The sequence below is a fragment of the Lissotriton helveticus genome, chromosome 12, assembly GCF_964261635.1.
Source record: "Lissotriton helveticus chromosome 12, aLisHel1.1, whole genome shotgun sequence".
Classification (NCBI taxonomy): domain Eukaryota; kingdom Metazoa; phylum Chordata; class Amphibia; order Caudata; family Salamandridae; genus Lissotriton; species Lissotriton helveticus.
Window position 1 is genome coordinate 153,424,225 of NC_136073.1, and position 17,256 is coordinate 153,441,480.

A 17,256-nucleotide genomic window follows, 5' to 3' on the forward strand; every position below is an offset into this window, starting at 1 on the left:
CAAGAGTGCATATCTTTAGACGTTAGCCAAAAACCCAAACTGGACCACGCATTGTGTTGCTGGGTTATGCAAGTTACTTCCCGAGCCTGTTGTAGCGCCCGTCATGAATCTATCAAATGATAGTCTTCAATTATGCTGTGGAGTGCTGCAGCCGCCCATGGGTGGTGTGTGCGGGAAGTACCTACTTTGTCATCCTGCAGTGACAAGGCAAGATTGAAGTCTCCACCCCACAACAGTGCAGCGTCCCCCAGTGTTTGAATCTTGCGCCATAGGTGATTGAAAAAAATCCAGATTGTCTGTATTGGGTCCGTACGTATTAACAATAATAACCTGTTTACCATAGATCATGCCTTGTAGTAATATATAACGCCCTACAGGATCTATCACTGTCTGTGAGTTCTCCAGGGAATTCCTCTACGTATTAAAATCGCCACCCCACGAGAGTAATTAGAGTAGTTGGATATCAACACCTCTATCCATCTATTTGAGTTGAGCTGAGTTCGAATTGCTACTGTCAGGTGTGTCTCCTGCAGGAGGCAAATATCTGTCCCATGTCTTGTGAGATATGAGTGTACTAATCTTGATTTCCTGCTGTGGTTGTTAAGACTTCGCACATTCCACGTTATACATTTTAATGTAGACATCCTAGCAAGTGGACCTTTGTTGCGTTGTGTGCGCAACGCTGTTCCCTTTACTGTGCATCCCCCCGTGAGCGCAATGGTGCACCCACATGGTTGCATCCTTTTCTAATGCAGGATTTGGGTCTTGTGCTTTGTAGTGTGGTACATAATAAATGTTGGCTCTTTGAGACATTGGCAATATATCAAGCGCTAATAAGCAGTAACAATTAACTTCCCTACTCTCCCTCCACCCAAACCAACCCCCAATCAGGTTTTGTTATCATCCCCTTATATGACCCAACTCTTGTGAAACAGCCTAGGTGAGCCTAGGATTGGTAGGAGTTCTCCCTGGGGGGAGGTGGAGCTGCCGGCATACACCCCAGCTGTGTAAAGCAGGGTGGCCGAGCGCATTTTAATAGAACTTCCGTGATATATTACATATACAATAGGACAACTCTGGGTCGTCTCCTGGCAGTGCTATGATAGTCAAACTGCCAAGGCACTAGAAAGCTGCTTGGAACTGGGGGAAGCGAGCGTGGACAGTTAATACCCACAGTGGTATTACCATTCAGTATATGAATGAACCAGTTGAATCTTATCTGTAGTCAATGCACTCAGTCATATTCACTCAGTCTGCGGCTTGGCGATCCTTCCTCTGCGAGGTTCACGATCTATAGTTTTTTTTCACCTGCTTAACAAATTTCAATGCAGCGCTGGCATCTGTAAATATGAGGGGTTTGCCATGCATTTGTACGTGAAGCTTTTGCGGGGTAAAGTAGGGTATATTTAATGTCGGCCTGTTGGATCAGTTTCTTGGCTTGGACAAACTCCCGATGCGCCGCCTGTACCTGTTGTGTGAAGACCGGGTACATAGGTATTGTGTTGCCCTGATATTGAATTGTGCCCTGCTCGCAGGCCATCCACAGCACTGTGTCCTTATCTCAATACTTCAGGAGACGAACAAGGATTGGGCGGGATGGTCCACCAGGCAGTGGTCTTGGGCCCAATGTGCGATGCGCCGGCTCCACTAAGAACATGTCAGGGAGGTCGCTAAATAAGTCCTTCAGCATCGTTTCCACATATTTTTCCAAGTTTGAAATATTAATTGTTTCTGAAATTCCAAGGACGCGAACATTATTGCACCGAGATCTAGCCTCCAAATCTTCGTTCCTGGCTTTTATTAGGTGGAGAACTTTATCCATGCGCAGCAACTGTTCGTGTGTTTCTGTTTGAAGATCATCAGCATCCAACACTCTGGTTTCCAGCATATCAAGTCTGGCTTCTTGTTTGTCAACTTTCTGGGTGACTTTGTTCAAACGTGCAGCCACAGAGTCCAGTTTGGAATCAATTGTCTGTAGGCTAGATTTAACGTCCGTCAACATGGACCTCAGGTCATCTTCCTGTGTGATATCCATGAGTGGCCCCAGTTGTTTCACTATGCAGCGTTGGCCCGCCCACCTGCTGTCACGTCACTCTTTTGTCAAAGTTTAATTTGGGCTGCTTTACATTGGTTTCCCCATTCCTTAGCCCAATAAGGAGCCGGCCGCCGATCGGCAGCCGCGAGTAGCCCATCGCCACAACAGAAACCTTCCCTAATGGCAATGACGCAAAGCGCTGAATTCGTGGCACTCCTATTTGCCACGCTTGCTGGTCAGGTGTGCTGTGCCTCTCTCACTCTGCGTGTTTTGCCTTGTGATTTTCTAGAAGGGCCACATCTCCAATGCCTCAGTCACCAGTGGTGTGTGATTTCTACAAATTGGCCCCTGGATGTGCTGGCCTCTGGTCCTGGTCGCTTTAATGTACACCCTTATTGCCCGTTCTCTGCTTGCAATGTGGTGTTTGTGCTGCTGGTGTCTTATGTTAATCAGCCCTCTTGCGAGTGCCAAGCAGTTGTAGTCACGCTTCGTATCAGGCGAGCCTCGGGGCACAGAACTTCTGGCCCGCCGCGTCTCCCACTGCTCTATATGTGCCTTCAGGTGACGGTAAGCACAAGAGCCCAGCCAGCCAGCGCCGTGCGCAGCAGAGCCCAAGCTGACCCGGAGACGCCCCAAGCCAGAGCAGCAGCGGCCCCACAGTCCCCCACTTACATGCAGAGGCCTACGACAGGACCCCCAGTGCCCCACGCCCCCACCTCAGCCCGGCCCCCTGTCCCCAACTCACCAGCTCAGCCAACACTATCTCCCTTCTCTCGTTGGCACAGAGTACGGCGGCCAGCCCACCAGCTCTACAGGTGCTCGTCTCCCCAATCCTCAGCGCAGGCATATCCCCAGCAGTCAGAGCGATGGAGGCGCAGGATCGGCAGCAGCGCCACCCACGCCAGTCCCGGGCTTCTTCTGGTAGCATGTGCACAAGGCTGTACCGGGCCGCAATGTTCCGTGCGAGCTAGTATAGTAATCCGCAGCACCCCAGACTCAGGAAGGTCGAGTTACAGGTTGCCTGGCATATGTGCAGGCAGCTGCCATTGTTGCTGCCTGGGAGCGACAGGATAAATGTCGAATTTACGGGTTCGGCCGGCAGAGCCAACTTAGTGAGTGGCCATTTTGCAGCTCAGCTTGGCCACGCCCCCTAGCAGGTTGAAACTTAATTACACACGTATTGCATATTCTGGGCTTCCAGCATTTACAACGTTAGATCTGCAGAAAGCCTATATCAGACTGAAATCTCAAATCAGTTTGCCTAGACTTTGGTCTGTTCAGACACTTTGACGTCTTTGACAGCGTATCAAGGACATATTTGTGGCTCCCTAACAAACATCCTGTGTGAACCTCACTTTAGGGCAAAGAGTTTACTATGTAGCTGGCTCGTCTGATGTCTGTCATATGATCAATAGACACTGCCCTAGACAGACTCTCTGATCCAGCAACTAGATCTCGCTAACTGGACTGATAGACATATTTTCCAAGCAAGCATCAGGGTGTTCTGGGCTTGCCTCTGTTATGCCTTCCAAGAATCCTCATGTAAGAACAATAATCACTTCTCATTCTGCATTTTCTCATGGACATGCACCCAAATCCAGTGCAGAAGCTTGTTATGATTACAGGCTCAACAGCACTAAAAGTATAGTCAGGTATCAGTGTATTATAACTTCCAAATGTAATTCCTGTAGGTTGGTCATACCAAGGCTTCTGGCAATATTGATAGTTTGAGCTATGGAAAACTTGCTCCTGGTGTGCAGGTGAAGAAGAATCATACCTTCCTCAGAGGTGGCATCAATGGATTTTACCTCACAGCTCTTGTGTTGCTTTGGTAGGAACAAATACCTAAGTCTAATCTTCAGCATCATTTTCAATGACCATGCAATTTGACTTCTTGTCTTACCTTGTAGACTGGATGACACATAGGAAGGTGTCGAATAGTGGCTATGCAGAACACTTCACTGCAGAGGTGAGCCCGGAGTAGGTGAGAGACAATCTGGTGAACATGGAAGTCGGCATTGCGCACCCAGATCTTGGCCAGGGTCCAATCCCACTCAGAGTCAGTGGGCAAGAAAATTGGGCTGTCTGGCCCTGGAATTTGGCTGATCTAATAAATATGAGACAAAGAGGTTTCAGGCACACATGGAACCAGTACAGGACTGCTGAGGACTAAATGGTAACCAGAACTTCTGGGCTTGCAATCCCGCAAGAGGAAGACAAGACATGGATAACTATATTGATTTAAATTAATCGTTTTATATTTGTTTTTCTTTTTTTAAGACAACGCACGTATTAGGGAGTGGTAGGTGGTTAAAATGATTGTTGAAATGGGGCATGCATCAAGGAAATTGAATACACTCACCTAAGAAATATGCAAATATTACATACTTGGAATAACAATAAAATTGAAAATAGCAGTTCAAACCAAAGAAAAAAAGAGCACATTTTATTTAAAAAAAACAGAGAAAAAAATATTTGTGAGAAATTAATTCAGGAAATTTCATGAACTCAGATTACAACAATTAGCTCATAGAAAGTGAGCAGAAAATTCAAAAATTAAAATGAACACTTTTTTTTATAAATGTTAAAAAAAATTCTTATTGTAATCCTAATACAAACCGAAAGCTAATCACTAATTATATCTCTTAGAAAATGGGTTTCTGTTTGGCTAGAGTAAGTATTTCAGCCAGGCGGAACACCCCCTTGACAAGGCTAAGTCTGATACACAACCTAAATTAACATGTGCTCACCCTCTGGTAGGTTGGCGCAGAGCAGTCAGGCTTTACTTAAGGAGCAATGTGTAAAGTATTTGTGCAACACTGTCAAACAGTAACACAGTGAAAACACTACAAATAGATTCCACGCAAGTTTACAAAAATAGTAAATATTAATCAGGATAAAACAAAAGCAAAACAACAAAAATCCTTTCAATATATCATGAAATACTTGTCAAGTTAAAAGGGTGCTTTTAAATACAGTAGCTTTCTCAGTCATATAACTTTATTTCGCCATTCATGCCATAAACATTTTCTTATCTTCTTTGAGCAAATGATTAAATACAACCACATATATATTTTAATATGCAACTATTCATAACCTAATTATGAATTCTATAAATACACAGCTTTCTAAAAACCTGTCTTAAGGTACTGAAGATGCTTAAATAAGTAAAACGTGGTAAGATAAACCATCTGAAATAATAAAATGCTGAATTATACACTTAATATTCATATAATAAAATTAACACCAATACTTTTTCACGTTTTTCCTAATTCCCACATATGGCCCAGGAACTTGGCAACAGAGCAAAAAAACAGGGGTCTAGCATCTGATCTTAAGATTCGCAGATCTTCTTCGTGATTGCGAATTCCTATCTCCTTACATATAGGTTTTAACCATTTCGCTCTTGGGAGTGCTTAAGCTGGTCAGGCACACAATATCTGGGTGACAGATTCATTTTTTTTATTTTATTTTGTGTAATTGAAATTTTTATCAGCAGACAGACAGAATACAAAGAATAAACGGGCAATCATAATACACCATCCAGCTTTTTGGCATCAACATACACAGATCTTATAGAATTACAAAATAATGACATCATGACAATACAACGTGAAATCATATCCAGTTAGCTACAGGTGCCCACAATTTCAGACCCACCATTTTCTTTCTTATGCCCCTAGATTTATAAACCGCAGTCTCAAGTTGATATATGGACAATAATCTAGATTGCAATGTCCTCTTTGACGTCCTTACCTCGTTTGGCAAGAACTCTGGCTTGGTTATAAACTGGGCAAAATCCTGTGTGTATGTTATTTCTGGCGGCTTGCCTCCGCTACCACGTAGGTTTCCCATCCAGGTTACTCAATCGGGCTTTAAATACTTGGGGATTTTTATTACATTGGACTCGTCGGTCCGCTTCGAACGCAATCTTCTTCCCCCACTTCGTAGATTGAGGCTGGACGTGGCCCGGTGGCGTAAATTACCTTTGTCGCCGCTTGGCAGGGCCGCCCTCTTCAAGATGATGTCTTTACCCCGATTTCTTTATGCACTCCAGAACTCCTTTGATGACATCCCTACTAGTTATTTCCGGGAGGTAGAGGGTTTGCAGAGACAGTTGATTTGGGACGGGCGTCCACGCATTGTCCTTGCGAAACTTACCATCCCTTGGTACGATGGGGGCATGGCACTCCCGGACATCAGAAGATATTATTGGGCCTCCCAGTTGTCCGCTATCAACCATTCTGTGTACTCCCCCGGCCCGAATCCGGCTTTTGAGATGGACAAATACCAGTTGCTGGGTGGAGACTTCAATAGAGTGCTTTATTCCAGGGCATCTAGGCTTCACCTTACGGGACCAACAAGGATTGCTGTGAGTGTGTGGTGGGCTGCGAATGTGAGTATGGGCTGGGATGATCGAGTTACGCTGGCGACTCCACTTTATGCGTCTGAACGGTTGGGATGTCTCTGGAAGACGAAGGGGTTTGAAAGGTGGGACATGATTGGTATCGGTAGAGTGGGTGACCTTTGGGTGAAAGGGGCGGTGAAGTCCTTTGAGACACTTCAGAATGAGTATGAACTGAGTGAGAGAGAGTTTTTTAGATACTTGCAGGTCCGTCATGCTCTGACTTCGGTTCTGGTTTCCGGTACCGCCGTCCCTGAATCCTCTCCCCTTGAAGACCGTATACTTGACGGTCATCTACCTGATAGTACGATCTCTTTGATCTATAAGAAATTGATCAACAGTCGAACGGATCTGCTCGGCCGGCTTAGAGAACTGTGGGCCGGAGACGGGCTGGAATTGGATGACGAAGACTGGCAATCGGCACTGTCCTCTCCGAAAGAGGTCGCCATTCCCGCCCGTCTCCGACTCGTCTAGCTTAAGATATTACACCGGGTGAACGTTACTGGTCCCCGTTTGGTTGCAATGGGTTTTTCCCCGGATGGGCTGTGCAAGCGTGGGTGCGGGATGAGTGCTACGTTTCTCCATATCATTTGGGAGTGTTCGGAGGTGGCTGACTATTGGACTAGAGTGCTTGCGGTGATGGCTGGTGTTACTGGGATTGCCCTGATGCCTGAGGCCCGGAGGTGTTTGCTGAACGTGTGGGAACCTAACGATTACACAGTGGCCCAGACGAGATGGGCGACCCTGGGGTATATGATTGCAAAACGAGATATAGCGCAACTTTGGGGCTCGCAAAGACCCCCCACCGTGTCCGTGTGGGAAGAAAATATGGATTGGTCTATGTTTAGGGAAAAGACGGTATACTCAGCCAGGGGCAGACCAAGGGCATGGACGAAGATCTGGTGTCAGTGGAACACCTATCGCTGGAACATCTGTACACCTCCACTGGTGGAGACCCCTGATGTCCTCTTGTCCCCTTGAATTGGCACTCCCATATGTTCGATTTTTTTTTATTTCTATGGCTTGCCTGACCTCCCATCTGTTTCCCCCCGCCCTGACTTGATCCATTGATTGCAATTTTGTGTTTCTCATCAGTGAGCTTTTCCCCCCCTCAGGGGCTGACTCTGTCCATGACGCTATTCGCCTTTGTTTTTGTGTTTGTTTCCTTTTGTTTTTCTCTAAAATAAGAAAAGTTTTCTATCCTGCTTCTACACTGTGTGCGGCATTTTGCATCCTGTCCTTGCCTGACCGCTGGGTTTTCGGCCACTGATTCTCATGTATCGCACTATGCCTTGCGTATTAGCGGCCGGCCCGTGGGGTTGTAGGCCCGTGTTTGTAAATATAATTTTTGCTGCTCAATAAAAGTTTTAAAAAAAAATGGAAAAAAAAAATAATAATAATCTAGATTGCCAGTTAAAAAAAGTTGGTGGTTCAACATCGAGCCATTGGGTCGTTATACAAAGTCGGAAGATGGACATACAAATAAAAATAAACCCTTCTTCGGCCTCCTTCCCATGTCTGACCAGGCTTTCTTGAGAGCCTAAAATAACCAGATCCACAGATAATTGAAGTTGGATATCTAAACTGTGATTCAAAAAATATTCAACGTCCTTAATGAAATGGGTGACAGATTCAATGGTGTATTGCAACTAAAATAGAACCAGGTGACTGCTGGATTGCGGTGCCATGTACTTATGAATAGATTCAGAGGGAGTGTACCAGAACTAAACTGGACATATAGTTTTCTGTCATTTGGTATCAAATCTAGGTAACCCACCAGAGAACTGTCCAGTTTAAAAAATCCATAACCTCTGTTGTTAACCTCCACCAAGAGGTATTACTTAGTTCGACTTGTACTACCCAATCCCAGTACTGTGAATTCACAAGATCCTTAGAAGGGAGAGATGAAGAGTCAGTGTTATCCCAATTTCCCTGCAACCCAATGATGGACAGTAGTCTCTTTAAATTTCTTAACCAGCCTATTTTATTAAACTTGTCCAAGTGACTAACTTCCATGAGAGCGTTAGCACAGAGGAGCAGTTCTGAAGTGGACCTAATTCTCTTCCAGAATAACAATGGGCATAAATTAGCTTTACCAAAGGGGATGATAGACGGAGTGTTGAACATTGCAAGCACTCACCACCAGTCAACTGATCTAGGTTTAATCCATCATCATTCTTTAGCTCACTCCACCACCCCAGTTCAGACATGGCCATATGCAAATCAGTTTGACCCCGTGCCTCATGAGAACAGTTCAGCCCGAACTGCCTAGCTATGTCTGATGCCTGTTTTCCCCCATATTTTTAACCCCCGTTGAGGATTACCCAAGTGAGGTTAATCTTCCACACATATATATGTTTGATTAAAAGTGTGCTACATCGCTTGTACTCTTCTCCTTTCCACAGGGCCTCACGGTTGTTGGGGCCGACTTCAACGCAGTTCTGCAACCCTCGCGTAACACGACAGGTGTTCCATCGGTTTCCTGCCTTGCCTCGCAAAATGCCTATCTGACTGGTCCTTTGCTTTGGGTTTCTGCGATGCCTGGAGGGTGTGGAATCCCCACAAGGAACAGTACACCCACACTTCGGCGGCCCACCGCACCCACTCTCGTATCGACCTGTTCCTGCTACCTGCCATAGATTGTCAATTGATGTCCGAGGCCACAGTCCTACCTAGGGGCATCTCAGATCACTCTCCCATCTCCCTCCGTCTCAGGAACTCCCCTAACGGCACCCGTACGGCATGGCGGATGAATACCTGGTTCCTGCAGGATGCAGACTTTGTTGAAATCCTTGGGCAGGAATTAAGGCTTTACTTCCTAACTAATATCGGTTCAGTCTCCTCACCAGGAACACTATGGGAGGCCGGCAAGGCTGTGATATGAGGGGTGGCTAGAGGTCTGGTCCACGCGAAACGCACAGAACAGTCCGCCTGACTTGTGCAGTTGAAGGCCCTGGCGGCACAGCTGGAAGGTGCCCAGGCTACCAATGATAGCGACGACTCCGCTCGACAGCTTACACTGATCCAAAAAGAGATGTGCCACATCTCACTGGAGTCCACTAAAATGCTTTGGCGCTCCTCTGTGGCACGCCTGTATGGTTGGAGCGATAAACATGGCAAACTACTCCATAAGCTAGTGTCTTATCCCAAAGCCAATCTCATCAGTCCCGAGATTCGGGGCGAGACCAGGGTTCACCACGCCACCTTCCAAGCCGTCGCCCAAACGTTCGCGGGCTACTACGTGGCCCATCCCCCTCGGACCTTCCTGTCGGCTTTATTGGCCTAGACCAGGACTCGGCTCCCTGCTGTTCCCAGACGGACTCGGAGACTCTGGATCTCTCTTTTACCCCGGAAGAGATACACGGGGCTATTTTACTGTTGCACTCCAACAAAATGACCGAGCCTGACGGTTATCCCCTAGAGTATTACGCGCCCTACCGGGACACACTGGTCCCACACGTAGCAGACTTGTTTACACACGTAGTGGATAAAGTGTCCTTTCCGCCGGAGACTGATGTGGCCACTATCGTAGTCCTCCTGAAGACACAGCCGCCCTCCCTTGTCTGTGCGGATTACCGCTCCATCTCCCTTATCAATACAGAGGTCAGAATCTTCGCCACTGTGGTGGCCCAACGTCTCCTCCCCCATTTGCAAGAGCTGGTTCACCAAGATCAATGCTGCTTCATGCCTGCTGGGGGTACCCAGCATTGCATACGCCGCCTCCATCTTACCCTTGCACATCGCCATCACCTCACCTCATATCTTGCCTTGCTTTTCATAGATTTTGAAAAAGCATTTGATACAGTAGATTGGGGCTACCTTGAGGATGTGTTGGAGAGGGTGGGTTCCAGCCTCCCCTTCCGACACCTCATCCGGGCCCTCTACTCTACTCCCAAGGCAAGGCTCCTCATTAACGGCGTGCTCTCAGAGACATTCCCAATCCAGAAGGGCACTCGCCAGGGCTGCCCGCTCTTGCCGCTTCTATTTGCATCAGCAATGGAACCCCTGGCCTCCCTCATCCGCCAAGATCCCCTCATCTGCGGTTGGGCTTCGGATCCAAACCAGATCAACAAGATTCCCCTGTACACTGATGACGTCCTCCTTTTCCTGGCAGACCCAGAGAGCTCCGGCCCACGATGTTTGGACGCCCGCTCTGCCGACTGGCAAACAACCATTCCCCTGCGTAGGCAATCATTCAAGTACTTGGGAGTGCGAGTTGCCCTCCTCCCGGACCTCGAGTGAGCCCTGAACATCACGCTCCTGGTCACCAGGGCCAAGGGGGACCTCAGGAAATGGCAATCCCTCCCTCTCAGCACCCTTGGCAGGAGGGCCCTTTTTAAAATGATGGTCCTCCCCCGCTTCCTATACATCTTACAAAATATTACCACTCATCTCCCAGGCAGCTGGTTTCGGGAACTGAATGGTGTCCTCACCTGATTTTTGTGGGGAGGAGGGAGACCGCGAATGTCCCTAGCCTACTGCTGCATACCCCCCTATGACGGGGGCATGGGGGTGACCAATATTCCCCTCTCCTACCTGGCCACGAGGCTCATCGTGATCCACAACTGGTTCGCGGGCGGCTGGTCCGACCCGGCGTACCAGTTGAACTCAGGTCAATAGACTTTGCACAGATCCAAGCCTATCTGTGTAGGAGCCCCGTGCCACAGGCTCTTCCCCCGTCACCAGAACTGTGTTTATGGCCTGGCGGGCTGCCTTACGCCATGTAAATTGGGACCAGAAACTCACCAGACAGACGCCTCTGTGGAGTGGGGCTTGGCTGGAAGAGTCTCGTCTCTCCAGGATTTCTGTCGTTGGGACCACATCGGGGATCTTGCTATTGGGAAACGTCTGGGTGGGGACCATATCATATCATTTGCAGACTTACAACATTGTCACTCCCTCCACTCCTCCCAATTTTACAAATACTTACAGCTAAGGCATGCCCTCCAAGCCCACATTCCATCCCCCACCTCCTTCCTGGAATTTAGCCCCCTGGAGGCCCAAGTGATGATGGGGAACATGGGCAGAGGGGGAGTGTTGAGGATTTATCGCTCCTTAGTTAACAATGGCCCTGCATACCTAGACCTGCTTCGTGCCCGCTGGGAAGGATGGCAGGGTCCCCCGGAGGATGCGGATTGGAGGGACGCCCTTATGGCCCCCAAGACCTTGACGACCTCCTCCAAGTTGCGTCTAGTCGAACTCTACTATCTCCACTCGGCATACCTCACCCCAGCATGCTTGTACAGCACCCGCATGGGGTCCTAACCATCCTGCATGCGCTGCAGCCACGCTCTGGCAGATTTTTACCACATAGTGTAGCAATGTCCCATCCTCACGCAGTTATGGGCGGAGGTGGAACATGGGCTTACACAAACCCTAGGGTGGGAGGTTCCCCACAACCAGCTACACCTGATCCTGGGGGTGTTCGATGGCCTTGATGGATCCCGGGCCGATAAGCGCTTCTTGGGAACGGCAGTGGCGGTGGCAAAGCGCGATATAGCGTCGCTCTGGTCCCAAACCAAGCCACCTACTATGCGGAAATGGAGACAAGGAGTGGATTGGTGTGGAACTCAGGAGGAGCCCCTCTTCGAGGCCTGGGGCTGCCCTGAACTCTTTGGCAAAACATGGGGCAAGTGGTTCAACTTACTGCCCGCTTGAGGGATTCGAGTGTGTCGTGTACATGAATATTTATAAGCAAGTGTTGTACTTATTCCACAAATGCCCTATGAGTCTCTGTCGTCTTCTCTCGATTGTACTGTATCTAAATAATGTGCCTGATTTGCTATCAATGTATTTTTGTTCTCTAGAAAATCCAATAAACTTGATTATCAAAAAAAGTGTACTACATATCCGATTTTACTCCTGAACATTATTCTGGCCTTCAGAGCATTGTTATCAATTGATTGCCTGTAGGGTTATTTGTTCCTGAAAATACTTACTATCCTTGGTCCCTATCAACTCTTGGGTTCCCTTTTACTTATTAACTTTCTAAAAGTGGCATTTTCAGACCTGCCATTTTTAAACCAACTTTACTAAAAGAAGTGTTTTCAAATTGTGAGTCTAAGACACCAAGCTCAAATTTGACTTACATGTAATGAAAGTGAAGGTTTGGGCCTGGCATGTAGGTTAGCTTGCCAGGTCGAAATAGCAGTTCGAAACTGCACACGCAGGCTCTGCAATGGCAGGCCTGAGTAATTTTCAAAGGGCTACTGAAAGGGTGGCACATCTGTGCTGCAGACCCACTACAACCATTTAATTTACATGCCCATGGCACATATAGTGCACTGTCCAAGGTACTTACAAGTAAATTAAATATGCCAATTATGGATAAGCCACTGTTACCATGTTTAGAGTACAGAGCATATGCACTTTATCACATGTTAGCAGTGGTAAAGGGCCTGGATTTCTAAAGCCAATAAAAAGAGGGTCAGAAAAATAGGAGGAGGAAGGCAAAAAGTTGGGCATAACCCTGCAGAAAGGGCCAGTTCCAACAACAACTAATTAATTCAAGTCAGATAAATTGTTTGTTTTATATTAATTCTCACTCTGCAATCTTAAATGATAAAATACAAATATTTGTACACCTTAGCCTAACTATTGTACTGATGCTACTCTGATATTTCATTTAGAACATGTTTCGAATCATATTCAATAATTGTAGTACCTGCCTTCACTATAAATGGCATAATATTGTTATATAACATACAATTACCTTAATAGGGAGTGTTGTTCTCACACTAACCCTGACCATAATCCTTAAACATTTTAATTGCATTTGGTTTCAAATGAATTACAATAATTCTAAACCTAAATTATACTTACAATACTTTAGGCTAGGTGATGGTGTAACTAAGTAAATGCAGATAAAGTAAAGAGGTGTTGGATTTATTGCTTACCAAAGAGATGAATAATGTCTCTCGGCAAACAAGAGGTTAAATAGGGAACTGAGACACACAAGACGTTCACTCTTTGAAATCTCTTTTGACTACCTGTATGTTATGGAATTCTTTGTAAAACATTATTACAACATTTCAGGCAGAAACAGTGTGGTCATTAACTTTATAAACGTTATTGATAAAATAATTGTGCAAGGTAGACCTTGTGTGCTATTTTTGGCCTGGTGGAAGAAGAACTACATTTAAAATTGTTCCAGGTGTTCCCACAGAGCTGTGACATAAACTTTATGGGTCTCTTCCAAATAGGATTGCTACAAGTCAATATTGAAAAGACACTACATTGTTAAAGACAAGGGCTTTACAAGGAGTCTGTTAAATTGCAAAACTTTGAGCAAATAGGTGTAGTGCAATGTGTATTGCACCTTGCAATTACTGCGTGCGATAAAGTTAGCATTTTCCTGAAAATGTGGTCAGGTCAAATTTGCCAGATTTTAAAAGTGGGGAAAAAGGTCCAGTGTTCACAAGGCCAAGTGGAGTATGGTGCCATAAAACAAAATCTGCATGCTATTTCCCAAAATGTCACACACAGAAAGCCCTACTTTCCCATCTGTTCCACAAATTTGGGATTCATAACCACTCTGATTGAAATCTATAGGAAACAGCATTTACAACACATGTGTAACCACGCGTTTGTTTTCCCTACAAGCGTTAACACGCGTGCCGTTACCACGCATGCTTTACCACACGTATACATGCTAAAGGCAGTCAGCTATCTACATTCAGAGCGGATTGGTGGGGAGAATAGAAGTCAGGACAGGAAGGATCGGCATGCAGCTTGGCAAGTAGGGCTGGTGAATGGGTTTGGGGGCTCAGGACACAGGGTTCAGGGTAGTTTTTAGGGCTTGGTACCAGTTTTTAAGGGCTCAGGGTGGGAGGGAGGTCGGGTCGCTTTTATGGCTGGGGACAGGTTTTAGGGCTCGAGTTGGACAGTATTTATGGCTGGGGCTTGTTTTAAAGCTCAGGGCGGGGGGAATCGGGATAGTTTTTAGGCCATGGTGGGGTCGTTTGCAGGGCTGGGGGCCACGTTTTAGGGCTGAGGGCGGGGGGATGGGATGTAATCTATACCATGCATATGCCTTTACCAATCATGCCTTTACAACCAAATTTCTTGCAGAGCCTTGTGTGGAAAAGGCATGCATGGCAAGGAAGCAGTTGTAATTAAGACTGTGTTGTTAAGGCATGCAATATAATTGCACGCATGGATCCGTCATATAACCGAATGCTACACCATTATCTCTTCTTTCTGAACCAGATCCAAATGTGCTTGCACAAAAAATTTAGGCCTGTTAAGGGCATGAATCGGGAGCATAATCAGTCCAGTACTTATGGGAGATGGGGTAATGGAGTGGGTAGCAATACCTCAGAGTCGTGGTCAATAGAGAGCGAATACTAAGGTTCAGGAGGTGACTATTCTACCGAATGGTATTTTTAACCGCTACAATAATCCGGACAACAAAACCTGTGGTGATGCTAAGAAAAATGTGCATATCCTTAACTTCCTATTGCCAAAGAGGAAATCATATTTTCCTGTCTAATCCAGTAATGAGAATAGTCACATGTATTACAGTTGCTAGCACATTATCGTATTTTACAAATCATCATATTTTAATTAGCTAGGTGTTACCACTAAAAGAAGAAAAGATACACTATGTTGTATCAGTAAATTGTATGAAATAGAACACATCTGTAACACATTCATTATTACTAGCAGCCGCGGCCGCTGCAGGTAAGAGCGGTGGGGCCAGGTGAGGGGGTATTTCAAGAGACGACCATGAGGGAAAAAAATAATAAATAATTAATTTTCCCTCCCTCGTGGTCATCCCTAGAAATCCCCCCCTCACCTGGCCCCACCGCTCATACCTGCAGCAACCGCGGCTGATTACTAGGTGTAGGACTTGGGGAATGACTTTGCGGAGAGAGACAGCTTTTTGCATTCATCACTCTTGTTTCCTGAACCCGTTTTTGTTGGATTTTAGGACTCAATTTTAGGACCTAGTAAAGTGGTTCTACATATGCCTAGGGCCTGCAGCACTTATTGCAGTAGGGCCTACGGCCTGCAGGTCTGCAGCACATTTTGTACTACTCACTTTATTAGCCCTTTTTAAAAATGCCTTAGGCCTACCATTGCAGCATGGATGTGCAGTTTAAAACTGCAAATTCGACCTGGCAAAACAACATTTTTGCCAGGTCTAACCCTTCCCTTTTAATAGACATAAGTAGGGCTCCCGGTTTTATGGTATTTATTGTTTTGCTATTTCCGTCTGAATTTATCCATATTTATTTTTTGCTAATTTTATCTGTATCCGTATTTCTTTTGGTTTTTGTGGAAAATTAGTATATTTCCAGATTTATTTAACCAATAAAAATGCACTCATGCTTGAATGTCTGCCAGGTTCCAATGTTGGAAACACCTGCGGAAGATAAATCAGTGCACCTATATTAAAATATGCACATTTCAATATCAACCTTGTGCATGTCTACTGCTGTTAAAGCCTCTTTAATAAAATTCCTTTATTTTTTAATCCCCTTATCTATCAATCCACACATTTATTGGCCTGGCAGTCATGGCAGACAGTATTTAGAATTACTTAAAAAGCAACCCAATTTCTGGTTGCAAACAAGATAATGAATGCATTTTGTCTGGATTTATCTGTAAAAATCAGTAAAAACGGGAAACAGGGAGCCTTACATATAAGTTAGTCACACTGAGTGTAGGCCCTGGACAACCCCAGGGGCAGGGTGCAGTGTATTTAAAATATTGGACATATACTTTTAAGTCTTACATGTCTTGATAGTGAAAAACTTCACAATTTGTTTAAATTTACTGCAAGGCCTACCTCTTCCATAGGATAACTGTTAGACTTGGAATCTTTTGACGTGTTTCCCCTGACTTTTTGCTTTCTGACCTGACGGTTTTGACTCTTTCTGCTGGCTTTGTGTCTCTGCGCACTTTCTCACTGCTAATCAGTGGTAAAGTGCACGTACTCTTGTTGTAAATTGTGTTATGGATTGGAGTTTACATGATTGCCATGTTTGATTTACTTGTCAGTCCCTAGTAAAGTGCCCTGATTGTGCCAGGTCCTGTAAGTCAAAGCTGCTAGTGGGCTGCAGCACTGGATTGTGCCACCCACATAAGCAGTCTGTAAATGTAACACTGGCCTCCTATTGCAGAGCCTGTGTGCTGTCTGGGACTGCCATGTCAACTTTGCGAGTGCACACACGTGCCAGTCCCTAACCTTCCCTTTTATTACATGTTAGTCACCCCTATTGTAGGCCCAAGGTACCCCTGTGGCCAGGGTGCATTGTATGTGAATGGTAGGACATGCCCTGATGTGTGTGGCATGTCCTGATAGTAAAATACTGCCAATTCCATTTTTTTTACGATTGCGAGGCTACCTGCTCCCATAGGAAAGAATGGGGAGTTTGTTTATAACATCTTATAAGCATAACTACCCCAAGGAACAAGGTAGGAAAATAAAGTTTGAACTCAGAATGTTACAATGCATCTTTTAGTGAGTGTGAATTTTACATTCTGAATTTGAAAATACCATGTTAGAAAGTAGGTATTTTCTTGTTTAGCCATCCAGTATGCCTCTGCTAGGTTGTGTATTTTACGTCTGGCTTTGGATGACAGGGGCTGGAGAGGGACAGTGGCTCCAGAGAGCATGATGAGTCAGGGCTGGGCTGAAGAGCTCTGGTCTGCATTTGGAGTAGTGGGAGGAGTAGCACCTGCACCTGAATAGGGCTGTGCCTGCCTTCCAAAATGATGGCTCCGCCCCCTTGTGGTGTGTCTGGGGCCAGGGCTCACACTGACAATGGAGATTGTTCTGCACTTGCAAAGTGTCCCACAGAACTGGTTT

General features: G+C 45.9%; 1 protein-coding gene across 1 annotated transcript in view; it reads right to left on the reverse strand.

Moving 5' to 3' along the window:
• Positions 1 to 17,256, reverse strand: part of LOC144798532 (hydroperoxide isomerase ALOXE3-like) — a 109,194-nt gene that overhangs the window by 39,911 nt on the left and 52,027 nt on the right. The window contains exon 8 of the mRNA XM_078669460.1: positions 3,939 to 4,142. Within this exon, the coding sequence (XP_078525586.1) occupies positions 3,939 to 4,142 (204 nt within the window). The remainder of the gene's footprint in view (positions 1 to 3,938; positions 4,143 to 17,256) is intronic.